The 27,786-nt window shown below is 46.0% G+C and overlaps 2 protein-coding genes across 2 annotated transcripts in view; one reads left to right on the forward strand and one right to left on the reverse strand.

The window, feature by feature from the left end:
- The window catches only part of LOC139392874 (beta-2-microglobulin-like), a 613,933-nt gene that overhangs the window by 318,685 nt on the left and 267,462 nt on the right, over positions 1-27,786 (forward strand). The window lies entirely within an intron of this gene.
- On the reverse strand, positions 222-26,271 carry LOC139392855 (nuclear pore complex protein Nup107-like). The gene is made up of 26 exons (XM_071141166.1): positions 26,177-26,271; positions 24,508-24,605; positions 24,195-24,287; positions 23,843-23,955; positions 23,079-23,214; positions 21,972-22,075; positions 20,724-20,851; positions 20,168-20,216; positions 19,926-19,997; positions 17,871-17,959; positions 17,702-17,780; positions 17,063-17,176; positions 16,763-16,853; positions 16,154-16,293; positions 15,636-15,781; positions 14,507-14,555; positions 12,495-12,564; positions 11,057-11,172; positions 10,524-10,713; positions 6,027-6,139; positions 5,581-5,683; positions 4,004-4,164; positions 3,000-3,125; positions 1,390-1,503; positions 911-1,078; positions 222-458 (listed from the first exon to the last, which is right to left on the reverse strand). Exons 1-26 carry the CDS (start codon positions 26,182-26,184, stop codon positions 351-353), a joined length of 2,778 nt encoding a protein of 925 aa, XP_070997267.1. The 5' UTR covers positions 26,185-26,271; the 3' UTR covers positions 222-350.

Genomic DNA, 27,786 nt, shown 5'->3' on the forward strand with positions numbered 1-27,786 from the left:
TAATGCGACCTTTACTTCCGTGTTCTGCGAAGAGAACTATATCCACGTCACAGTGGCCTACAGCGCCTACACATGGTCACTTTGTTACGTCGCGAAGGCGATAACCTAAACCATCTCCTCTCGACCTAGACAAGGTGGTGTCTCAAACCTTCCTTTTATACTCTTCTAGATTCAGATAGGTATATGCATCCTGTCTGTGCATGGCCCAAAGACAAACAATATTTCAGACACGTCACTTTTATTGTTTACAAAATGCAGAAAATCATTCACTCCATTACTTAAATTTGGCCCCAAAAAACGATATTAAAAATAAAATAAAAAACAAAATAAAATGTCCGGGTGGGGTGTATTTATGGTTGGATCTCGTACCCCAGCGGGTCTAGACCCTTATCCAATAAGAGAAGAGACGACTCCCTCATCTTCTGAAGGAACTTCCTCAGCTCATCCTTGGAGAACACCTGAAAGAGAGGGAGAGACCGAGATAGAGAGAGAGAACATAGTTAGCAAAAAAGAAGAGGAGGATGGGAAAGTAGACGAGGGAAAGAGAAGCAAGCAACACAGTGACAGGGAGAGATACTGTAAGAGAGTGTTGATATTGTGTTGAGCTACAACGTTGAAGTGCTTTCTACACCTGCATTGCTTGCTGTTTGGGGTTTTTAGGCTGGGGGGTTTCTGTACAGCACTTTGTGACATCAGCTGATGTATGAAGGGCTTTATAAATACATTTGATTGAAGTCAAGTAGTCGCAGATCGTAGCAGATGAAGGAAAGGAGACAGAAGGGATGCCCTCAGGCCAGGTCAGACCAGACCCCAGACCAGACCCCAGACCCCAGACCAGACCCCAGACCAGACCCCAGGTCAGACCCCAGGTCAGACCATGGAAATATCATTTCTAAACTACAGTACTGACCTCGTAGAGGCGGTGTTGGTCTGAGGCGATGATATCAGCCAGTCTGAGACTCTCCTGGTGGCGTTGTGTTCTCTGCAGTACTGTCTGCAACAGGAAGGACATCATGGGCAGACAGAGTCTACGAAGCAGCACCATCTGGTGGCCTCTCTCTGGGTCCTCCTCTGTATCCTGGAATAGAACGACAGTGGTAGATGTAACCTGTACCTAGAAATAACACCGTAGTACTGAAGACAGAGAGCTGTAATACAGGCTGACATGCTAACCTAGCGCTGAGCCCCTCATACCACCAACTGTAAATTACCACCATTAATAGTCAGATATACAGACAGACCTCTCTGACGTCGACCATTCAGTGGTAGATGTAACCTGTACCTAGAAATAACACCGTAGTACTGAAGACAGAGAGCTCTAAATACAGGCTGACATGCTAACCTAGCGCTGAGCCCCTCATACCACCATTAATAGTCAGATATACAGACCTCTCTGACGTCGACCATCCAGCCCCCGTCCACAAACAGCAGGACGTTGTAGATTCTCTCCTTCACGTCTTCAGTCAGAGCCCCCAGACGGCCGGTCCAGCTGTCATGTTCCAGCTACGGGAGGAGAAGAAGGTCACACCTTTTTAGAGTTCTTCATCTGATCCAGGAACAGCTACACTAAAACAAATTAAACTCCTCACCAGTTCACCCAGAGACTGATCTAGGATCAGAGTGTACTGTATACCTGGTACCCGATACCCTACATAGTAAACTCAATTTGAACGGGGCCTCCTATAGAGTGCACTAGTTTTAACCATGTCCCTATAGTTCACTATATAGGGAATAGGGTGTATTGGGTAACCCTATAGTTCACTATATAGGGAATAGGGTGTATTGGGTAACCCTATAGTTCACTATATAGGGAATAGGGTGTATTGGGTAACCCTGTAGTGTACTATATAGGGAATAGGGAGTATTGAGTAACCCTATAGTGCACTATATAGGGAATAGGGTGTATTGGGTAATTATTTTTATTTTGACCTTTATTTAACTAGGAAAGTCAGTTAAGAACAAATTCTTATTTTCAATGACGGCCTGGGAACAGTGGGTTAACTGGTCTAGGAACAGTGGGTTAACTGGTCTAGGAACAGTGGGTTAACTGGTCTAGGAACAGTGGGTTAACTGCCTTGTTCAGGGGCAGAACAACAGATTTGTACCTTGTCAGCTCGGGGATTTGAACTTGCAACCTTTCGGTTACTAGTCCAACACTCTAACCACTAGGCTACCCTGCCGCCCCGGCAGGTGCACTATATAGGGAATAGGGTGTATTGGGTAACCCTATAGTGTACTACATAGGGAGTATTGGGTAGCCCTGTAGTGCACTATATTGGGAATAGGGAGTATTGGGTAGCCCTATAGTGTACTATATAGGGAATAGGGTGTATTGGGTAACCCTATAGTGTACTATATAGGGAATATGGTGTATTGGGTAACCCTGTAGTGTACTATATCGGGAATAGGGAGTATTGGGTAACCCTGTAGTGTACTATATAGGGAATAGGGAGTATTGGGTAGCCCTGTAGTGCACTATATTGGGAATAGGGAGTATTGGGTAGCCCTGTAGTGTACTATATAGGGAGGGAATAGGGAGTATTGAGTAACCCTATAGTGCACTATATAGGGAATAGGGTGTATTGGGTAACCCTATAGTGTACTATATAGGGAATAGGGTGTATTGGGTAACCCTGTAGTGTACTATATAGGGAATAGGGAGTATTGGGTAACCCTGTAGTGTACTATATAGGGAATAGGGAGTATTGAGTAACCCTGTAGTGTACTATATAGGGAATAGGGAATATTGGGTAACCCTGTAGTGCACTATATAGGGAATAGGGTGTATTGGGTAACCCTATAGTGTATTGGGTAACCCTATAGTGTACTATATAGTGTGTATTGAGTAACCCTATAGTGTACTATATAGGGAATAGGGTGTATTGAGTAACCCTATAGTGTACTATATAGGGTGTATTGGGTAACCCTATAGTGTACTATATAGGGAATAGGGTGTATTGGGTAAACCTATAGTGCACTATATAGGGTGTATTGGGTACCTGGTATTCGTTCTCCTTCATCTCGTAGGCCACCTTCTCAGTGAACTTGGCCTGAGCCGGCAGGCTGGGCTTCTGAGGGGGGGAGTTCATGTGATGGAACCACTCATTAAACGCCTCATGAGCTTCCTGGGGAGGGAAGAGAGAGAGAGAGACACACACACACCACTTATAACAACTACAGGAGACCTCTCTAAAAACAGTCAATAAAACAGTCGAGCCAATCACAGCGCTGCGAGAGCTTGTCCCCCCCCTCACCAGGTAATAAACAGTCGAGCCAATCACAGCGCTGCGAGAGCTTGTCCCCCCCCTCACCAGGTAATAAACAGTCAAGCCAATCACAGCGCTGCCAGAGCTTGCCCCCCCCTCACCAGGTAATAAACAGTCGAGCCAATCACAGCGCTGCGAGAGCTTGTCCCCCCCCTCACCAGGTAATAAACAGTCGAGCCAATCACAGCGCTGCGAGAGCTTGTCCCCCCCCTCACCAGGTAATAAACAGTCGAGCCAATCACAGCGCTGCGAGAGCTTGTCCCCCCCCCCTCACCAGGTAATAAACAGTCGAGCCAATCACAGCGCTGCGAGAGCTTGTTCCCCCCTCACCAGGCAATAAACAGTCGAGCCAATCACAGCGCTGCGAGAGCTTGTCCCCCCTCACCAGGTAATAAACAGTCGAGCCAATCACAGCGCTGCGAGAGCTTGTCCCCCCCCTCACCAGGTAATAAACAGTCGAGCCAATCACAGCGCTGCGAGAGCTTGTCCCCCCCCCCCCTCACCAGGCAATAAACAGTCGAGCCAATCACAGCGCTGCGAGAGCTTGTCCCCCCCCTCACCAGGTAATAAACAGTCGAGCCAATCACAGCGCTGCGAGAGCTTGTCCCCCCCCCCTCACCAGGCAATAAACAGTCGAGCCAATCACAGCGCTGCGAGAGCTTGTCCCCCCCCTCACCAGGTAATAAACAGTCGAGCCAATCACAGCGCTGCGAGAGCTTGTCCCCCCCCCCCCTCACCAGGTAAGCACGGACACACAGGTGTTCCCTGATGGCGTTCTCATCCTCCGCGGGAAGGGGCGTGTCCAGGCCTAGCTCCTCCCACTGGCGGTAGATCTCCCTCATGGAGTCCTCGGGGACCTTACCGAACACCACCTTAGCTGCCTGGTGTTTCTTACAGGCTGGAGGAGATGACAGAGAGGAGAGAGAGAACAATAGATCAACAACATGGTTGATGTGTTAGTAGTATGAGAGAACAATAGATCAACAACATGGTTGATGTGTTAGTAGTATGAGAGAACAATAGATCAACAACATGGTTGATGTGTTAGTAGTATGAGGAAAACAATGGATCAACAACATGGTTGATGTGTTAGTAGTATGAGAGAACAATGGATCAACAACATGGTTGATGTGTTAGTAGTATGAGAGAACAATGGATCAACAACATGGTTGATGTGTTAGTAGTATGAGGAGAACAATGGATCAACAACATGGTTGATGTGTTAGTAGTATGAGAGAACAGTAGATCAACAACATGGTTGATGTGTTAGTAGTATGAGAGAACAATGGATCAACAACATGGTTGATGTGTTAGTAGTATGAGAGAACAATAGATCAACAACATGGTTGATGTGTTAGTAGTATGAGAGAACAATGGATCAACAACATGGTTGATGTGTTAGTAGTATGAGAGAACAATAGATCAACAACATGGTTGATGTGTTAGTAGTATGAGAGAACAATAGATCAACAACATGGTTGATGTGTTAGTAGTATGAGAGAACAATAGATCAACAACATGGTTGATGTGTTAGTAGTATGAGAGAACAATAGATCAACAACATGGTTGATGTGTTAGTAGTATGAGAGAACAATGGATCAACAACATGGTTGATGTGTTAGTAGTATGAGAGAACAATGGATCAACAACATGGTTGATGTGTTAGTAGTATGAGAGAACAATGGATCAACAACATGGTTGATGTGTTAGTAGTATGAGAGAACAATGGATCAACAACATGGTTGATGTGTTAGTAGTATGAGAGAACAATAGATCAACAACATGGTTGATGTGTTAGTAGTATGAGAGAACAATGGATCAACAACATGGTTGATGTGTTAGTAGTATGAGAGAACAATAGATCAACAACATGGTTGATGTGTTAGTAGTATGAGAGAACAATGGATCAACAACATGGTTGATGTGTTAGTAGTATGAGAGAACAATGGATCAACAACATGGTTGATGTGTTAGTAGTATAAGAGAACAATGGATCAACAACATGGTTGATGTGTTAGTAGTATGAGAGAACAATGGATCAACAACATGGTTGATGTGTTAGTAGTATGAGAGAACAATAGATCAACAACATGGTTGATGTGTTAGTAGTATGAGAGAACAATAGATCAACAACATGGTTGATGTGTTAGTAGTATGAGAGAACAATAGATCAACAACATGGTTGATGTGTTAGTAGTATGAGAGAACAATAGATCAACAACATGGTTGATGTGAGGATGTGTTAGTAGTATGAGAGAACAACTATCTCACACAGGAAGCATTGATCTGTTTCAGAACCTTGTGTGTAACGTACCCAGGAACTTCCTCATGATGGCGTTGCTCTGTTTGAGGGCCTCAGCTCTCTGGGCGGGGTCAAACACCAGCCAATCAATCACATCGATCTTCCTCTGGTCCTCCTGGGGGGGTACAGGGTTAACATGACCACATGGTGTGTTTGTTTCTCCTTTGTGCCGCTGAGGTGACGGTGTCCAGTGTGTGTGTTTCATACCGCTGAGGTGCCAGTGTCCAGTATGTGTGTGTGTGTGTGTTTCATACCACTGAGGTGCCAGTGTCCAGTGTGTGTGTGTGTGTTTCATACCGCTGAGGTGACGGTGTCCAGTGTGTGTGTGTTTTATACCGCTGAGGTGACGGTGTCCAGCGTGTGTGTGTGTGTGTTTCATACTGCTGAGGTGCCAGTGTCCAGTGTGTGTGTGTGTGTGTGTGTGTGTGTGTGTGTGTGTGTGTGTGTGTGTTCCATACCGCTGAGGTGCCAGTGTCCAGTGCAGGGGTGAGGTCATGATGAGCGAACTCCTCAGTGTCTCTCTCTCTGATGTTCTCCACCACCATCTTAGTGACTGCTGCCACGTCCAGACCTGGAAAGGACAGGACAGTTAGACACCTGTAATAGACTGCTGTCACATCCTGACCACAACAGGACAGTTAGACACCTGTAATAGACTGCTGTCACATCCTGACCACAACAGGACAGTTAGACACCTGTACCTGTAATAGACTGCTGTCACATCCTGACCACAACAGGACAGTTAGACACCTGTACCTGTAATAGACTGCTGTCACATCCTGACCACAACAGGACAGTTAGACACCTGTACCTGTAATAGACTGCTGTCACATCCTGACCACAACAGGACAGGACAGTTAGACACCTGTACCTGTAACAGACTGCTGTCACATCCTGAACACAACAGGACAGTTAGACACCTGTACCTGTAACAGACTACTGTCACATCCTGACCACAACAGGACAGTTAGACACCTGTACCAGACTGCTGTCACATCCTGACCACAACAGGACAGGACAGTTAGACAACTGTACCTGTAACAGACTGCTGTCACATCCTGACCACAACAGGACAGTTAGACACCTGTAATAAGACTGCTGTCACATCCTGACCACAACAGGACAGTTAGACACCTGTACCTGTAACAGACTACTGTCACATCCTGACCACAACAGGACAGTTAGACACCTGTACCTGTAACAGACTACTGTCACATCCTGACCACAACAGGACAGTTAGACACCTGTACATGTAACAGACTACTGTCACATCCTGACCACAACAGGACAGTTAGACACCTGTACCAGACTGCTGTCACATCCTGACCACAACAGGACAGTTAGACACCTGTACCTGTAATAGACTACTGTCACATCCTGACCACAACAGGACAGGACAGTTAGACAACTGTACCTGTACCAGACTGCTGTCACATCCTGACCACAACAGGACAGGACAGTTAGACAACTGTACCTGTAACAGACTGCTGTCACATCCTGACCACAACAGGACAGGACAGTTAGACAACTGTACCTGTAACAGACTGCTGTCACATCCTGACCACAACAGGACAGTTAGACACCTGTACCAGACTGCTGTCACATCCTGACCACAACAGGACAGTTAGACACCTGTACCTGTAACAGACTGCTGTCACATCCTGACCACAACAGGACAGTTAGACACCTGTACCTGTAATAGACTGCTGTCACATCCTGACCACAACAGGACAGTTAGACACCTGTAATAGACTGCTGTCACATCCTGACCACAACAGGACAGTTAGACACCTGTACCTGTAACAGACTACTGTCACATCCTGACCACAACAGGACAGTTAGACACCTGTACCTGTAACAGACTACTGTCACATCCTGACCACAACAGGACAGTTAGACACCTGTACATGTAACAGACTACTGTCACATCCTGACCACAACAGGACAGTTAGACACCTGTACCAGACTGCTGTCACATCCTGACCACAACAGGACAGTTAGACACCTGTACCTGTAATAGACTACTGTCACATCCTGACCACAACAGGACAGGACAGTTAGACAACTGTACCTGTAACAGACTGCTGTCACATCCTGACCACAACAGGACAGGACAGTTAGACAACTGTACCTGTAACAGACTGCTGTCACATCCTGACCACAACAGGACAGTTAGACACCTGTACCAGACTGCTGTCACATCCTGACCACAACAGGACAGTTAGACACCTGTACCTGTAACAGACTGCTGTCACATCCTGACCACAACAGGACAGTTAGACACCTGTACCTGTAATAGACTGCTGTCACATCCTGACCACAACAGGACAGTTAGACACCTGTACCTGTAACAGACTACTGTCACATCCTGACCACAACAGGACAGTTAGACACCTGTACATGTAACAGACTACTGTCACATCCTGACCACAACAGGACAGTTAGACACCTGTACCAGACTGCTGTCACATCCTGACCACAACAGGACAGTTAGACACCTGTACCTGTAATAGACTACTGTCACATCCTGACCACAACAGGACAGGACAGTTAGACAACTGTACCTGTAACAGACTGCTGTCACATCCTGACCACAACAGGACAGTTAGACACCTGTACCAGACTGCTGTCACATCCTGACCACAACAGGACAGTTAGACACCTGTACATGTAACAGACTACTGTCACATCCTGACCACAACAGGACAGTTAGACACCTGTACCAGACTGCTGTCACATCCTGACCACAACAGGACAGGACAGTTAGACAACTGTACCTGTAACAGACTGCTGTCACATCCTGACCACAACAGGACAGTTAGACACCTGTAACAGACTGCTGTCACATCCTGATCACAACAGGACAGTTAGACACCTGTACCTGTAATAGACTGCTGTCACATCCTGACCACAACAGGACAGTTAGACACCTGTACCTGTAACAGACTACTGTCACATCCTGACCACAACAGGACAGTTAGACACCTGTAATAGACTGCTGTCACATCCTGACCACAACAGGACAGTTAGACACCTGTACCTGTAATAGACTGCTGTCACATCCTGACCACAACAGGACAGTTAGACACCTGTAATAGACTGCTGTCACATCCTGACCACAACAGGACAGTTAGACACCTGTACCTGTAACAGACTGCTGTCACATCCTGACCACAACAGGACAGTTAGACACCTGTACCTGTAATAGACTGCTGTCACATCCTGACCACAACAGGACAGTTAGACACCTGTAATAGACTGCTGTCACATCCTGACCACAACAGGACAGTTAGACACCTGTACCTGTAATAGACTGCTGTCACATCCTGACCACAACAGGACAGTTAGACACCTGTACCTATAATAGACTGCTGTCACATCCTGACCACAACAGGACAGTTAGACACCTGTACCTTTAACAGACTGCTGTCACATCCTGACCACAACAGGACAGTTAGACACCTTTACCTGTAACAGACTGCTGTCACATCCTGACCACAACAGGACAGTTAGACACCTGTACCTGTAACAGACTGCTGTCACATCCTGACCACAACAGGACAGTTAGACACCTGTAACAGACTGCTGTCACATCCTGACCACAACAGGACAGTTAGACACCTGTACCTGTAATAGACTGCTGTCACATCCTGACCACAACAGGACAGTTAGACACCTGTACCTGTAATAGACTGCTGTCACATCCTGACCACAACAGGACAGTTAGACACCTGTACCTGTAATAGACTACTGTCACATCCTGACCACAACAGGACAGTTAGACACCTGTACCAGACTGCTGTCACATCCTGACCACAACAGGACAGGACAGTTAGACAACTGTACCTGTAACAGACTGCTGTCACATCCTGACCACAACAGGACAGTTAGACACCTGTACCAGACTGCTGTCACATCCTGACCACAACAGGACAGTTAGACACCTGTACCTGTAATAGACTGCTGTCACATCCTGACCACAACAGGACAGTTAGACACCTGTACCTGTAACAGACTGCTGTCACATCCTGACCACAACAGGACAGTTAGACACCTGTAACAGACTGCTGTCACATCCTGACCACAACAGGACAGTTAGACACCTGTACCTGTAACAGACTGCTGTCACATCCTGACCACAACAGGACAGTTAGACACCTGTACCTGTAACAGACTGCTGTCACATCCTGACCACAACAGGACAGTTAGACACCTGTACCTGTAACAGACTGCTGTCACATCCTGACCACAACAGGACAGTTAGACACCTGTAACTGCTCCACCATTTCCTGGTTGCTAAAATTCAAATCGTTCGCCTAATTTCAGGTTATATGACAAAATAAGCAAGTATAATGTAGAGAATCATTGTACCGTCTATTCTGGGGCGGCAGGGTAGCCTAGTGGTTAGAGTGTTGGACTAGTAACCGGAAGGTTGCAAGTTCAAACCCCCGAGCTGACAAGGTACATACAATCTGTCGTTCTGCCCCTGAACAGGCAGTTAACCCACTGTTCCTAGACCAGTTAACCCACTGTTCCTAGACCAGTTAACCCACTGTTCCTAGACCAGTTAACCCACTGTTCCTAGACCAGTTCCTAGACCACTGTTCCTAGACCCACTGTTCCTAGGCCGTCATTGAAAATAAGAATTTGTTCTTAACTGACTTGCCTAGTTAAATAAAGGTAAAATAATTATTATTTTTTTTTTTCAATAACCAACAAATAATGTATTTTCAGCTGTTTGAAACTGGTGTACAAGTCTTCGAACCATAAGTTAGCCCAACAGGGAGAATAGTCCTCCATCCATCACTTCTGGAATAATTTTTTAGAAAATGTCGAGGAAATCTAGCACATTGTAAATGCGGTCTTCTGGACCTCAGTGACCCGGCGGGGAAAATTAGTTTGACCCCCCCCCCCCCCCCCCTCCCATCCCAGCAGCCTCGGTGTGAGACACTGACCTGCCTCCCTGGCCAGCTCCAGACAGCGTTGTCTCTGCTCAGCCTCGGTGACCTCCTCCAGGAAGAGAGCGTACTGGGCAGTGGCCAGGTCTGGCGGCAGGTGACTGACATAGAAGGCTATCAGATCAACGTGCTTCTCCCTCATCAACAGAGAGATGTAGGCCTTCAGGACATCCACTGATACCTCCTCCTGATTGGGTGGCCGGATTAGAAGGGGGGGGGGACATAAGTGGAGGGATATGTGGATTGTGTGAGGAATGGTTGATGTTTATATAGGTGTATGACAACAGAAGTGTGTTTCTCTCGCTCTGTGTGTGTACTACTGTACCTTGAGCTGCATGCCCAGACTGAGGTAGAACAACACCAGGTGTGTGTGTGTGTACTACTGTACCTTGAGCTGCATGCCCAGACTGCGGTAGAACAACACCAGGTGTGTGTGTGTGTGTGTGTGTGTGTACTACTGTACCTTGAGCTGCATGCCCAGACTGCGGTAGAACAACACCAGGTGTGTGTGTGTGTGTGCACTACTGTACCTTGAGCTGCATGCCCAGACTGCGGTAGAACAACACCAGGTGTGTCATGAAGCGCAGCAGGTGAGAGGGCAGAGCAGGACTCCTGGTCAACCAGTTACTGAACTCCTCCAACAGACCTGAACACACAAAACACTGTTTTATACTCTTTCACACAGCAGTAACATACCGGGTGACCAGAACCACAGTCACTCTGGAGAGGGACTGACTAGTGACCAGAACCACAGTCACTCTGGAGAGGGACTGACTAGTGACCAGAACCACAAAGTCACTCTGGAGAGTGACTGACTAGTGACCAGAACCACAGTCACTCTGGAGAGGGACTGACTAGTGACCAGAACCACAAAGTCACTCTAGATAGTGACTGACTAGTGACCAGAACCACAGTCACTCTGGAGAGGGACTGACTAGTGACCAGAACCACAGTCACTCTGGAGAGGGACTGACTAGTGACCAGAACCACAAAGTCACTCTAGATAGTGACTGACTAGTGACCAGAACCACAAAGTCACACTGGAGAGGGACTGACTAGTGACCAGAACCACAAAGTCACTCTGGAGAGTGACTGACTACCTCATGTACCTGATGACCAAGAACCACAAAGTCACCCCGGATAGTGACTGACTACCTCATGTACCTGGTGACCAGAACCACAAAGTCACCCTGGAGAGTGACTGACTCCAACGTGACGTTTGTCTGACTGTACGGTCATTCCATAGGCTGACACCGACATGGCCATGGACTTAAAGTCACAGTCCAGTGAAAATCTCACTTTTAAAAGTTATATTTTGTTAACTCATAATAAATAATGTTGTTGACTCATCCGATACTTATTTGTAGCCAAAACATGAATAAATAAAAAAAGTCAAATTTGTATCTCAAACAGACCGTTTAAAAAAGCTTGGCATTTGCTCATAGAACCCGATGTCACGACAGAACCCGATGTCACGACAGAACCCGATGTCACGACAGAACCCGATGTCATGACAGAACCCGATGTCACGACAGAACCCGATGTCACGACAGAACCCGATGTCACGACAGAACCCGATGTCACGACAGAACCCGATGTCACGACAGAACACGATGTCACGACAGAACACGATGTCACGACAGAACACGATGTCACGACAGAACACGATGTCACGATAGAACACGATGTCATGATAGAACATGAGATCATGGTGGCTAATTGGCTGCTCTTTAACATCATTAAAACAATAGTAAGGAAAAACTATTTAACTCACATTGTAATGAATTCTGGGTCCTATTTCATTAGAGACGGAGAAACACTAGACAGCTAGTTAAAGATTAATAACAGACTCACCGTCCAAGTCACCCAGGAAACACTAGACAGCTAGTTAAAGATTAATAACAGACTAGCCGTCCAGGTCAACAAGGAAACACTAGACAGCTAGTTAAAGGTTAATAACAGACTCACCGTCCAGGTCACCCAGGATAACTAACTTCTGGATAATGTGGTAGTGTTCTTTCGTCTCTTCCAGGACTTTCTGTGAAGAAGAGGGAAGGAGACATTCAGCATCTTTCACAGGACTATGGGAATCCCTAAAACCGGTACGATGTAGATAGCTAGTAGACTGCTACGATGTAGATAGCTAGTAGACTGGTGTGATGTAGATAGCTAGTAGACTGGTGTGATGTAGATAGCTAGTAGACTGGTGTGATGTAGACTGGTATGATGTAGATAGCTAGTAGACTGGTACGATGTAGATAGCTAGTAGACTGGTGTGATGTAGATAGCTAGTAGACTGGTGTGATGTAGACTGGTACGATGTAGATAGCTAGTAGACTGGTGTGATGTAGATAGCTAGTAGACTGGTGTGATGTAGATAGCTAGTAGACTGGTATGATGTAGATAGCTAGTAGACTGGTGTGATGTAGATAGCTAGTAGACTGGTGTGATGTAGACTGGTACGATGTAGATAGCTAGTAGACTGGTGTGATGTAGATAGCTAGTAGACTGGTGTGATGTAGATAGCTAGTAGACTGGTGTGATGTAGACTGGTATGATGTAGATAGCTAGTAGACTGGTACGATGTAGATAGCTAGTAGACTGGTGTGATGTAGATAACTAGTAGACTGGTGTGATGTAGATAGCTAGTAGACTGGTATGATGTAGATAGCTAGTAGACTGGTGTAATGTAGATAGCTAGTAGACTGGTGTGATGTAGACTGGTACGATGTAGATAGCTAGTAGACTGGTACGATGTAGATAGCTAGTAGACTGGTGTGATGTAGATAGCTAGTAGACTGGTGTGATGTAGACTGGTACGATGTAGATAGCTAGTAGACTGGTGTGATGTAGATAGCTAGTAGACTGGTGTGATGTAGATAGCTAGTAGACTGGTATGATGTAGATAGCTAGTAGACTGGTGTGATGTAGATAGCTAGTAGACTGGTGTGATGTAGACTGGTACGATGTAGATAGCTAGTAGACTGGTGTGATGTAGATAGCTAGTAGACTGGTGTGATGTAGACTGGTATGATGTAGATAGCTAGTAGACTGGTACGATGTAGATAGCTAGTAGACTGGTGTGATGTAGATAGCTAGTAGACTGGTGTGATGTAGATAGCTAGTAGACTGGTATGATGTAGATAGCTAGTAGACTGGTGTGATGTAGATAGCTAGTAGACTGGTGTGATGTAGACTGGTACGATGTAGATAGCTGGTAGACTGGTACGATGTAGATAGCTAGTAGACTGGTGTGATGTAGATAGCTAGTAGACTGGTGTGATGTAGATAGCTAGTAGACTGGTACGATGTAGATAGCTAGTAGACTGGTACGATGTAGATAGCTAGTAGACTGGTACGATGTAGATAGCTAGTAGACTGGTACGATGTAGATAGCTAGTAGACTGGTACGATGTAGATAGCTAGTAGACTGGTACGATGTAGATAGCCAGTAGACTGGTATGATTTAGATGGCTAGTAGACTGGTACGATGTAGATAGCTAGTAGACTGGTGCGATGTAGATAGCTAGTAGACTGGTACGATGTAGATAGCTAGTAGACTGGTACGATGTAGATAGCTAGTAGACTGGTGTGATGTAGATAGCTAGTAGACAGGTGTGATGTAGATAGCTAGTAGACTGGTGTGATGTAGATAGATAGTAGACTGGTGTGATGTAGATAGATAGTAGACTGGTGTGATGTAGATAGCTAGTAGACTGGTGTGATGTAGATAGCTAGTAGACTGGTGTGATGTAGATAGCTAGTAGACTGGTGTGATGTAGATAGCTAGTAGACTGGTGTGATGTAGATAGCTAGTAGACTGGTGTGATGTAGATAGCTAGTAGACTGGTGCGATGTAGATAGCTAGTAGACTGGTGTGATGTAGACAGCTAGTAGACTGGTGTGATGTAGACAGCTAGTAGACTGGTGTGATGCAGACACACAGCTAGTTTGACAGAGCAGAAAAACAGATGCTTGACCTTTGACTCTGTTGCCAGCAGCTCCTCAAACACCTTCTCTAGTGTCCAGCTGGAGAGAAAAGGGAGACAGTACAATTTACATTTAGAAATAGAAAGGTTAGGAAGGTTAGATTCCTGATCCTCAGCCCTCCACTAGAGGCTGGGGATCTTACTTGGCCTCCAGGTATTCTCTACTAGAGGCTGTATTCTCTAGGCAGGGCTACCCACTAAAGGGTATGGTCCCTGGGTAAGGCTGCCTACTACAGGCTGGGGATCTTACTTGGCCTCTAGGTATTCTCTACTAGAGGCTGGGGATCTTACTTGGTCTCCAGGTATTCTCTACTAGAGGCTGGAGATCTTACTTGGCCTCCAGGTATTCTCTACTAGAGGGGATCTTACTTGGCCTCCAGGTATTCTCTACTAGAGGCTGGGGATCTTACTTGGCCTCCAGGTATTCTCTACTAGAGGCTGGGAATCTTACTTGGCCTCCAGGTATTCTCTACTAGAGGCTGGGGATCTTACTTGGCCTCCAGGTATTCTCTACTAAAGGCTGGGGATCTTACTTGGCCTCCAGGTATTCTCTACTAGAGGGGATCTTACTTGGCCTCCAGGTATTCTCTACTAGAGGGGATCTTACTTGGCCTCCAGGTATTCTCTACTAGAGGCTGAGGATCTTACTTGGCCTCCAGGTATTCTCTACTAGAGGCTGGGGATCTTACTTGGTCTCCAGGTATTCTCTACTAGAGGGGATCTTACTTGGCCTCCAGGTATTCTCTACTAGAGGCTGAGGATCTTACTTGGCCTCCAGGTATTCTCTACTAGAGGCTGGGGATCTTACTTGGCCTCCAGGTATTCTCTACTAGAGGCTGGGGATCTTACTTGGTCTCCAGGTATTCTCTACCAGAGGGGATCTTACTTGGCCTCCAGGTATTCTCTACTAGAGGGGATCTTACTTGGCCTCCAGGTATTCTCTACTAGAGGCTGAGGATCTTACTTGGCCTCCAGGTATTCTCTACTAGAGGCTGAGGATCTTACTTGGCCTCCAGGTATTCTCTACTAGAGGGGATCTTACTTGGCCTCCAGGTATTCTCTACTAGAGGCTGAGGATCTTACTTGGTCTCCAGGTATTCTCTACCAGAGGGGATCTTACTTGGCCTCCAGGTATTCTCGTGGCAGCTCCTCCAGCTCCTCGCTGCCCATCCCTGAGGACCGGACCTCCTGTTCCACAAGAGAGTCTACCAGGACCCTGAAGTAGGCCCACACACTGTCCTCCCACGACTCACACACTGGGAGCAGCTAGAGGGAGACAGAGAGGCAAATCACTACAACCACTCTACTGTAGTCCAGCTAGAGGGGAGAGACAGAGAGTCTACCAGAACCCTGACCCCCCCAATCCTCTTCCTCCCCCTGACCCCCCCCAATCCTCTTCCTCCCCCTGACCCCCCCCAATCCTCTTCCTCCCCCTGACCCCCCCAATCCTCTTCCTCCCCCTGACCCCCCCAATCCTCTTCCTCCCCCTGACCCCCCCAATCCTCTTCCTCCACCTGACCCCCCAATCCTCTTCCTCCACCTGACCCCCCACATCCTCCTCCACCTAACACATACAAGTGCTACAGAGAGAAGAGGAGAGGAGAGGAGAGTGTCTTAGGGAGATAACACCCAACATACCCGTTTGAGGTTCCCACTCAGAACAGCGTAGATGGCTCTCTCATATCTGCTGAAGTGTTCATTATCAGCCATCCTCCAGCAGCAGACCTTCCATACACAGCGCTGAGGGTTCCCCTCCACCGGTAGCAGCTCTGCCCCGCCTGGACACAGCTCAGTTCCATTACAGACTTTTCATAGGGATGTGTGTTTAGGGTTGTTATGGTGACCCAATTACCGCCACACCGGCGATCACGAGTCATGACCGCAGTCAAATTCTAACGTGACCGTTTGGTCACGGTGACTAAACTTCTCTAAGCTCTGATGATGCTGATGGTCATGAGTAGCCTACCAAACCTGCCGGTCATGAGTAGCCTACCAAACCTGCCGGTCATGAGTAGCCTACCAAACCTGCCGGTCATGAGTAGCCTACCAAACCTGCTGGTCATGAGTAGCCTACCAAACCTGCTAACTGCTAAGCCAGGAGATGCTAAACGTGTTTATGTCCATTAAAAAGGTCAATTACCGCGAGACAGACAGTTATTTACATGACAACCACCGGCTGACAAAAAGGTCACGACCTCCACTTGGTGTTATACATCGGTTGGTGAGAGTGTACGACGGAGAACTGACCTCCGTTGATGTTGGGGTCGTGGTACAGCTTCCATCCCTCCAGTGTAGCAGCTCTCCATGCCTGGCCACAGCGCTTACACAGCCTCTGGGCCTACACACAACCACACGTCACTGTGACTAGAAACCAGTTCAGTGTAACCCTCCCATCCACCAGGTGGCGCTGTACTGAGACCGGTCTCAAAACGCCACCCTATTACCTATACACGGCACTACTTTTGTGACCAGAGAACTATGAGCCCTGGTCAATAACAGTGAACAGGGAACAAATGGTGCCATTTGAGAGTGTCTCCCGTTTCTCACCTCGTCTGTCATGCCCGCTCTGAGGAGGGTGAAGAGGTACTTCAGCAGTCTGGCATCATCCTCTCTGTCCAGGTCTGCCAGGGGACGTCTCTGTCTGATGGGGGCGTCAGGGTCCTACAGACACACAGAGTTACTTTATGTTCTAAGTAAAACAACGTATTCCCTATCATGGCATCAGAGCATGTGTATGTAGGGGAGAGAGAGAGAAAAAATAGAGAGAGAGAGAAGAGAGAGAGCTAGATTGTGAAGATGAGGCCTAAAAGTCCCTCTTACCAGCTCAGTAACCAGGGTAACATTGAAGCCTGTGAAGAACAGGCCTAAAAGCCCCTCTTACCACCTCAGTAACCAGGGGAACATTGAAGCCTGTGAAGAACAGGCCTAAAAGCCCCTCTTACCACCTCAGTAACCAGGGTAACATTGAAGCCTGTGAAGAGCAGGCCTAAAAGCCCCTCTTACCAGCTCAGTAACCAGGGTAACATTGAAGCCTGTGAAGAGCAGGCCTAAAAGCCCCTCTTACCAGCTCAGTAACCAGGGTAACATTGAAGCCTGTGAAGAACAGGCCTAAAAGCCCCTCTTACCAGCTCAGTAACCAGGGGAACATTGAAGCCTGTGAAAAGCAGGCCTAAAAGCCCCTCTTACCAGCTCAGTAACCAGGGGAACATTGAAGCCTGTGCTGGATGTGTTTCTTCTCAGTTTCAGAGCATGAAGGGTATTCTCCCTGAAAGTCAAACAGAATATTAGCCAAGGCACATGGTCTTCCTAACGACACACAAGCGCTCGTCTCTCTCAAATTACTCCAGCTACTTACCAGTAGACAGACTTGGCGTAGTATTCAATGTTGTCGGAGAAGTCCCCGATTTCATCTTTGGCGATACTCTCTAACCAATCCACAACCAACTAAGAGAGAGGAGGTGAAACGATTATTTAAAACTTTACAAAATGGTCTCTATTACAACCATCCATCAGACCAAACAGGACTGTACCACTAGAGACAGATAATAGGGGAGGAGGAGTGTAGGGGAGGAGGAGTGTGTTTTTGTGTGTGTGTGTGTGTGTGTGTGTGTGTGTGTGTGTGTGTGTGTGTATACACTACCAGTCAAAAGTTTTAGAAAACCTACTCATTCCAGGGTTCTAGAACACCTGCTCATTCAAGGGTTCTAGAACACCTGCTCATTCAAGGGTTCTAGAACACCTGCTCATTCAAGGGTTCTAGAACACCTACTCATTCAAGGGTTCTAGAACACCTGCTCATTCAAGGCCTTTTCTTTATTTTTTACTTTTTTCTACATTGTAGAATAATAATGAAGACGTCAAAACTATGAAATAACACACATGGAATCATGTCGTAACCAAAAAAAAAGTTTTTAAACAAAACAGATTCTTCAAAGTAGCCACCCTTTGCCTTGATTGACTGCTTTGCACACTCTTGGCATTCTCTCAACCAGCTTCATGAGGTAGTCACCTGGAATGCATTTCAATTAACAGGTGTGCCTTCTTAAAAGTTGATTTGTGGAATTTCTTTCCTTCTTAATTAATTTGATACAATCAGTTGTGTTGTGACAAGGTAGGGGTGGTATACAGAAGATAGCCCTATTTGATAAAAGACCAAGTCCATATTATGGCAAGAACAGCTCAAATAAGCAAAGAGAAATGACAGTCCATCATTACTTTAAGACATGAAGGTCAGTCAATGCGAAACATTTCAAGAACTTGGAACGTTTCTTCAAGTGCAGTCACAAAAACCATCAAACGGTATGATGAAACTGGCTCTCATGAGGACCGCCACAGGAAAGGAAGACCCAGAGTTACCTCTGCTGTGATGAAACTGGCTCTCATGAGGACCACCACAGGAAAGGAAGTCCCAGAGTTACCTCTGCTGTGATGAAACTGGCTCTCATGAGGACCACCACAGGAAAGGGAAACCCAGAGTTACCTCTGCTGCAGAGGATAAGTAAGAGTTACCAGCCTCAGAAATTGCAGCCCAAATAAATGCTTCACAGAGTTCAAGTAACAGACACATCTCAACAACAACTGTTCAGAGGAGACTGTGTGAAATCAGGCCTTCATGGTCAAATTGCTGCAAAGAAACCACTACTAAAGGACACCAATAAGAAGAAGAGACTTGCTTGGGGCAAGAACCATGAGCAATGGACATTAGACTGGTGTCCTTTGGTCTGATGAGTCCAAATTTGAGATTTTTGGTTCCAACCGCCATGTCTTTGTGAGACGCAGAGTAGGTGAATGGATGATCTCTGCATGTGTGGTTCCCACCGTGAAGCATGGAGGAGGAGGAGGAGGTGTGATGGTGTGGGGGGTGCTTTGCTGGTGACACTGTCAGTGATTTATTTAGAATTCAAGGCACACATAACCAGCATGGCTACCACAGCATTCTGCACTAATACGCCATCCCATCTGGTTTGCACTTAGTGAGACTATCATTTGTTTTTCATCAGGACAATGACCCAACACACCTCCAGGCTGTGTAAGGGCTATTTGACCAAGAAGGAGAGTAATGGAGTGCTGCATCAGATGATCTGGCCTCCACGATCCCCCAAACTCAACCAAACAAGTGCTCAGCATATGTGGGAACTCCTTCAAGACTGTTGGAAAAGCATTCCAGGTGATGCTGGTTGAGAAAATTCCAAAATTGTGCAAAGCTGTCATCAAGGCAAAGGGTGACAACTTTGAAGAATCTAAAATATATTTTGATTTGTTTAACACTTTTTTTTGGTTACGACATGATTCCATATGTGTTATTTCATAGTTTTGATGTCTTCACTATTATTCTACAATGTAGAACATGTTGACTGGTACTGTATGTTTTATGTGTGTGTGTGTATGTGTGTGAGAGAGAGAGTCTAACCTGACTCTGGCGTACTACAGCATCTCTCTGGAAAAGTTGTTCCATCACCACCTTCTCACTAACACCGGGAGCCTGAGGAGAGATGGTCACACACACAGGAGAGAGGACGGTTACTCCATTTCCTTCTCTCTCTCTATCACACAGGAGAGAGGACAGTTACTCCATGTCCTTCTCTCTCCATCACACAGCACAGAAACACCTGTAGTTCCCTAACGACATCATAGTTGTAGAGGAGTACTCACAGCCACATCCATCATGATGTCATCCTCCAGCTCTGACTGGATCCTGTCTCTGAGGGGGGAGGGACACAGTGATGTAACAAAGTCAAACCACGCGTCTCCATAGCAACACCATTCCTCTATGTAGTGATGAGGAAAACGAATGCAACAATAGATAGTTACATGTAGATAGGGATATTGTTTTGGACGACATACCGTAGCGACATTTAGCTATACATTTTTTTTTTGGCGCTAGTCGGCTGTACCTAAACCTAAACTTTTCCTTCACGGCTTGTTCTTTATCTTTTTAAAATAGGGAGCCAATTGGTTCAGCATTAAAACATGTCTCTCTCTCTCTTGTCCCTCTGCAGCAGACATATGGTGAGCATGTGTTTGGAACATCGAATCGCAATGACATCACAATACATTTGGTATCGGCGTGTAAGTATTGTGATGATATCGTTTTGTGAGTTCCCTGGTAATTCACAGACCTAATATAGAGAGAGAGAGAGAACGGAAGAGACAGACAGACAGACAGACAGACAGACAGACAGACAGACAGACAGACAGACAGACAGACCTGTATAGAGAAGTGATGAGGCGCCAGGTGACCATCTCCTGCTGTAAAAGCCATCTCATACCAGCAGTCTTAGAGGACTTCTGTTGCCCTGGAGCTGCCCTCGATACCAGCCTCTGGAGCATGCCCACCTGGTACAGACAATACACCATTATCACTGTGTTCATAAGGGCAGCATAGCCATACAATACACCATTATCACTGTGTTCATAAGGGCAGCATAGCCATACAATACACCATTATCACTGTGTTCATAAGGGCAGCATAGCCACACAATACACCATTATCACTGTGTTCATAAGGGCAGCATAGCCATACATACACCATTATCACTGTGTTCATAAGGGCAGCATAGCCATACAATACACCATTATCACTGTGTTCATAAGGGCAGCATAGCCACACAATACACCATTATCACTGTGTTCATAAGGGCAGCATAGCCACACAATACACCATTATCACTGTGTTCATAAGGGCAGCATAGCCACACAATACACCATTATCACTGTGTTCATAAGGGCAGCATAGCCATACATACACCATTATCACTGTGTTCATAAGGGCAGCATAGCCATACAATACACCATTATCACTGTGTTCATAAGGGCAGCATAGCCACACAATACACCATTATCACTGTGTTCATAAGGGCAGCATAGCCATACATACACCATTATCACTGTGTTCATAAGGGCAGCATAGCCATACATACACCATTATCTCTGGGTGTTCATAAGGGCAGCATAGCCATACATACACCATTATTACTGTGTTCATAAGGGCAGCATAGCCATACAATACACCATTATCACTGTGTTCATAAGGGCAGCATAGCCACACAATACACCATTATCACTGTGTTCATAAGGGCAGCATAGCCATACATACAACATTATCACTGTGTTCATAAGGGCAGCATAGCCATACAATACACCATTATCACTGTGTTCATAAGGGCAGCATAGCCACACAATACACCATTATCACTGTGTTCATAAGGGCAGCATAGCCATACATACACCATTATCACTGTGTTCATAAGGGCAGCACACAGCTCTGCATATAACACACAATGACTCGCACATACCCACGCTTGAGGAGCAAACCTCCTGGTCTACAAACTCTTGCACACACCCACACGGGTTCTAAAACACACACACACGGATTCTAAAACACACACAGTAGAGGGAAGTTGGTTGAGGGAAGTTGGTTGAGGGAAGTTGGTTGAGGTAAGTGAGAAAACGGTACCTTGTCTTGACAGATGGCTTCATATTCCCCCAGCAGGTCAAAGACAGCAGTGGAGGAGTGTCTGAGATAGGACTGGAGGAACTCTGGGAACAGACTGACTGACGCTGCAGGACACAGAGGGGAGGGGGTCAGAGGTCAGCAGTGGAGGAGTGTCTGAGATAGGACTGGAGGAACTCTGGGAACAGACTGACTGACGCTGCAGGACACAGAGGGGAGGGGGTCAGAGGTCAGCAGTGGAGGAGTGTCTGAGATAGGACTGGAGGAACTCTGGGAACAGACTGACTGACGCTGCAGGACACAGAGGGGAGGGGGTCAGAGGTCAGCAGTGGAGGAGTGTCTGAGATAGGACTGGAGGAACTCTGGGAACAGACTGACTGATGCTGCAGGACACAGAGGGGGGGGTCAGAGGTCAGCAGTGGAGGAGTGTCTGAGATAGGACTGGAGGAACTCTGGGAACAGACTGACTGACGCTGCAGGACACGGGGGGGGTCAGAGGTCAGCAGTGGAGGAGTGTCTGAGATAGGACTGGAGGAACTCTGGGAACAGACTGACTGATGCTGCAGGACACAGAGGGGAGGGGGGTCAGAGGTCAGCAGTGGAGGAGTGTCTGAGATAGGACTGGAGGAACTCTGGGAACAGACTGACGCACGCTGCAGGACACAGAGGGGGGGGTCAGAGGTCAGCAGTGGAAGAGTGTCTGAGATAGGACTGGCAGCGTTGTATTCTATTCTGGGGCGGCAGGTAGCCTAGTGGTTAGTAACCGAAAGGTTGCAAGTTCAAATCCCCAAGCTGACAAGGTACAAATCTGTCGTTCTTCCCCTGAACAAGGCAGTTAACCCACTGTTCCTAGGCCGTCATTGAAAATAAGAATTTGTTCTTAACTGACTTGCCTAGTTAAATAAAAAGGTTAAAAAATAAATTCTAAACATTTACAGAACGACACCTAGCCACTACCCTCTGTATCCCCTTTCCCCAAATCTGGACCTTGAAGTCAGTTATACGTGCTGATTTTCAGACCTGGCTGGGAAACCTGGGAAATGGAACCGCTGGCTCATCAGTGATATTAAAAATCAATCAACAACCAGGGAGAAAATAAATGAATCTGACCAGCCTCTCCAGGATCCTCCTCCTTCAGCATTACAGAGGACATGTTGATGTCGTCAGTAAAGCTGGTGTCCCCCAGTCCCAGGCCGGACAGAGGAGACGGGTACAGGCTGTTGGTCCAGTCACTGTCATCCAGGTTCTGGAGCCCAGAGGGAGACAGAGACGCAGTCAAAAACACAGAAACAACCAGCGTGTGGATCCAGGTTCTGGAGCCCAGAGGGAGACAAGAGACGCAGTCAAAAACACAGAAACAACCAGCGTGTGGATCCAGGTTCTGGAGCCCAGAGGGAGACAAGAGACACAGTCAAAAACACAGAAACAACCAGCGTGTGGATCGGCCTCAACGATACTTGATTAAAAGGTAGAGTCAGCGAAATGACGTTTTGCACGAGCAGCATCGCAGATATTGCGATGAGCAAGATGCAACACTTCCCTCTCACACAGTATCTGCACGGGGTTCGCTTCACACTCTTACAACATGGTAGCTACATGACCAAAACAGTGGAGAAGTTTAGCCTCGCGCTCCAACGCTCTTTAGTTGCTGTAGAAAATTGACCCACTATACTGTTTACTTTATCTACGTCATATCACTGAGTCTACCTTTAATAAGTGTCAACAACTGATGAATGGTGATGCAGTGTGGTTTAATTGGCTATTTCTTGTCTCGGTTGTTCTGTCTCCGGATCCCCTCTTTGGAGAGAGACAGAATCACACAGTGTCTGTCAGCAGACAAAACACCCAGTCAAGACTGGTATCCATCTCCTCACCATGCTCATACTGCCCAGGGGAGGTCGTGGTGTATGGATGAAACGAGGAGTCCTGCGCCCTGTCGCCAAGATGGCCGACACATCTGGGTTCCTAGCAGCACTCTTCGGGGTGACTGTAGGGAGAGGGAGGAGGAATCACCACTACTGCAATTTATAATAGAGAACAATCTGTTACAACAGTATAGCCTTGTCTCCGGTCATTCTGGGAGACACCAGCTAGTGGATGGTGAGAGTCCGGGTTAACAAACTGGACCATATGTCTTATTTTATCTCGATGTCTTTATCGTGGTTGACACCACTTTTACCTTTAACCAAACAATGCTCTCATAGCATAGCAGAGCCAGGGACTTACAGGACTGTTTGAAGAGGGATCCAGGTGTGTAGCAGGGCAGGGAACGGGCAGGTGTGGTGGTACTACCTTGGTTGTCATCACGAGGAGAAAGGACTGGACAACAACGGTCAGGGAATATAACTGGCTAGTTACTGTGATCTAAAAAGACACACCTTATGCAGTCATATAACAGCCCCATGAGACTTCTGTTAGCTAACTAATAGTCTGAACAACGGTGTGTGTGAGCAATGAGCATCAGTAATGCAGGTCTTAAATGGTGTAACCTAGACAACAGGTAGGTAGGTTTACCATGACAACGGCCCAATAAGGATACAGTTGAATTGAGTCTTCTTCTGAACTGAACTCTTTCGGCGTGCTGCTCTGGTCACTTCGGCATCTCGTACAATAGGCGACAGCAACTCATTCTGGTCCCTACGCAGAGGAACCATGTTGGATGGATGCAAACAATCCAGATATCATCATTCTGCCAGGTGGGCATAAGATACTTTGTAGCTAGTCCTAATTTAATTGAGAAGGTTTTTTTAGGAAAGCCTTTCCATCTACCAGAAAACGGTTAGGCCTATCAATAACATTGCTATATTTTCCCCTGTTCCTTAAAATGTCTTACCTTTCTTCAAAAGTAGCCTATAGCCAAAATCTTACAATAGAAACGTAGAGGCAATTATTGTATTAAGGCTTCCTCGTACGCATTCTCCTGTTCTAATTTGTTTTCTTTCGTTGTCAAGCAACCAAAGACTTTATCCAAGTCATGTTAGCAACTCATGATAGTTGTTGCATCTTTAGATCTCCCTTCGTTCTACATTTCTATTGGATATTTCCATATCTGTCCATGAAGCCTCTGAACAACGTTTTCCTGCAAATTGCATTTTGAAACATTTGTGCGTAGACCTCTGCCGCTGTGTGCACATCGCTGCGTCTAAAATGTTACGTAGCAGTATTTTAAGCTAAACATTCTGGGCCCAGTTCTCCAAAAGCATCTTAAACAGCGACTGCCTTTATAAAGCAACAAACCCTTTTGAAAACAGCCCGTGTGGCACATCGATATGAATCAGAAACAGTTCGCTTATTCTAGTGCCCAAATTGACTACACGGTGTAAATAGGATCATTTTTGGTCATAAAGTCAGTCTCGTCTAAAACAGAGTTTGGACTTTTGCGTGTCACACAACAGGTAAATGAAGTTTGAGTTTTGATTTGACAATGTACATATATATATGCCCACTAACATGTGGTGAACAGCTGTGGTGATTGCTCTGTCTAGCAGCTGACTCTGTTTACATAAGACAACACATTGCAACAACAACAACAATTACTTGAGAAACTGCATCAAAACATCTTAGAGGTGAAATTGCACAACTGAAACTCGATTGGCAAACACGTCAACATGTATTACAGATTCATTCTAATTCTATGTATTACAGATCGATCCAAACCGGTCCCTGATCTATTCCATCAGCCTTATTAATTGATTTTACGTAAAACGTTACCTCCACTACACTACTTTAATACGCATCCTGGGGATGTAGAAATTAATATACGGAATGAGCACTGAAAAATAAGTGGGTGTCTGGCAGTCACTAAACTAAATCGGGGGGGGGGGATCCTCTATGGGGGAACTGAATGAAGATACATGCCGCTGAAGCTGCACTAGACCAGATGCTAAAATTACGCTAGCTACCTGTAATCCAGAAACAATATATCCCGTTAAACAAGTCACTGAACACTTCAAATGAAATAAAACGTGATTTACTATAAAGACCCATTAGTTAACTAGCTGGTGGTACAAACAAACCACTTGCTTAGACAGCTGCAAGACACGTTCAAACGACTAGCTTAACTAGCTAATATTGCTAACACATGTCCCATACCTGCCATGACACATCTACAGACAGCGTACTTATGCAGTACACTCACTAAATACTGTAACAAGGTCACATATATCCCTGTAATTCATCTTTTTATATCAGCATAAGAAGCGTTTTACCAGTCCATGACAGCAGGATATTAACTCCACAGTAAACTACTCCAGTCTGATAGTTTCTACTTCTGGTTCCCGCTCGACAAGGAATTACAATCGAGCTCCAATACTGTTCATTAATACACCCCCCGCCCATTAAATAGAGCCAATATCCCATTCTTTTGCGACTCAAAATTATTCGTAAAATCTAAATAAAGTAATTTTAAATTGGGCAAATCATTGTTTACTAGTTAATAAATTATATTTGAGATTATACTCGATTACTTTGGACTGATGACCGTAAACAGCAACTGCCATAGAGATAAGATAGATAATTCATGTTTTTATATCTGTGCCATTATATCGTCTGTGAGCACACGGGGCAGCGCCATTGAGGCAATTTCTATTTGAAGTAGTCCATTTTCTTATTCTCGATTGTCTGATCCCTCCTGATGACCCGGTTGGGACATGATTCAATCAGAGTCATCAGGAGGGATCAGATAATACAGTTGGAAGTCTCACCCAGTTAACTACATTACAATGGTGGAAGCCCTTCAATGGAACTACACATGCTAAAACTGGTATTTGGGCCATTACAGGCCTCTATTATTCTCTATGACTGCTGAGCGTCATCTATTCCACAGGCTGTAAAGAGTAGTCATGTTGCGCTCAATAACGGACCATTCCTATAGCGCCACCCTCGGGCAGCAACAGTTAAACGTCCGTATTTTATTTTAATTTTACTCATGAAGAGGTTATTCTCTCGGCCAACCCTTCTTTAAATAATCTCATTTACCAAAGCATTCTTTCTTGATATCATGGCAATGTATTAAACATGAACTTGTAGCACGTAAAGTTATACAATAACATTTGGCTATGTGTGCAGAATGTTTCACTTTGACACAATTAGTCTTAAAACATAAAATACAAGTATTTTTTTTCTCCCATGTGGTCATCAGCAGTCCCTTTCAGACAGAGAATGCAGGGCCATATCGATGTTTCATCAAAGTCCATGTTATTTTCCTGCATGTTGAAGAACAGGAAGTGTATCTGTCCACAGAGTTTCCTGGAGACCCAGAATAGCACCGTTGTGTGTTGTGTTGTTTATGTGATTCAGGCTTTCCAAGGATGCTGTGTGATTCTGAGACAAACGTCAGACAGGCTGAGTGGTCACACCCTGCGAGAGGCTGGAGAAGTCCACAGTCTGAGTCCCAAATGGCACCCTATTCCCTATATATAGTGAACTACTTTGACCAGAGCCGGGACGCACCCTATTCCTTATATAGTGAACTACTTTTAACCAGAGACCTATGGAAGCTGGTCAAAAGTAGTGCACTATATAGGGAATAGGGTGCCAGAGCCCATAGGGTTCTAGTCAAAAGTAGTGCACTATATAGGGAATAGGGTGCCAGAGCCCATAGGGTTCTAGTCAAAAGTAGTGCACTATATAGGGAATAGGGTGCCAGGGCCAATAGGGTTCTAGTCAAAAGTAGTGCACTATATAGGGAATAGGGTGCCAGGGCCCATAGGGTTCTAGTCAAAAGTAGTGCACTATATAGGGAAGAGGGTGCCAGGGCCAATAGGGTTCTAGTCAAAAGTAGTGCACTATATAGGGAATAGGGTGCCAGGGCCAATAG

The sequence above is a fragment of the Oncorhynchus clarkii genome, chromosome 33 (genome assembly GCF_045791955.1).
Source record: "Oncorhynchus clarkii lewisi isolate Uvic-CL-2024 chromosome 33, UVic_Ocla_1.0, whole genome shotgun sequence".
Lineage (NCBI taxonomy): Eukaryota > Metazoa > Chordata > Actinopteri > Salmoniformes > Salmonidae > Oncorhynchus > Oncorhynchus clarkii.

What these genes read in the sequence shown, in the direction of transcription:
- LOC139392855 (XM_071141166.1), bottom strand. An exon ending in CGACCCCAACATCAACGGAG is followed by an intron (nt 16,294 to 16,762) that starts GTCAGTTCTCCG and finishes AGCTGTGTCCAG; the next exon opens with GCGGGGCAGAGCTGCTACCG. An exon ending in TGAAGGAGAACGAATACCAG is followed by an intron (nt 1,504 to 2,999) that starts GTACCCAATACA and finishes CTCCTCCCGTAG; the next exon opens with CTGGAACATGACAGCTGGAC.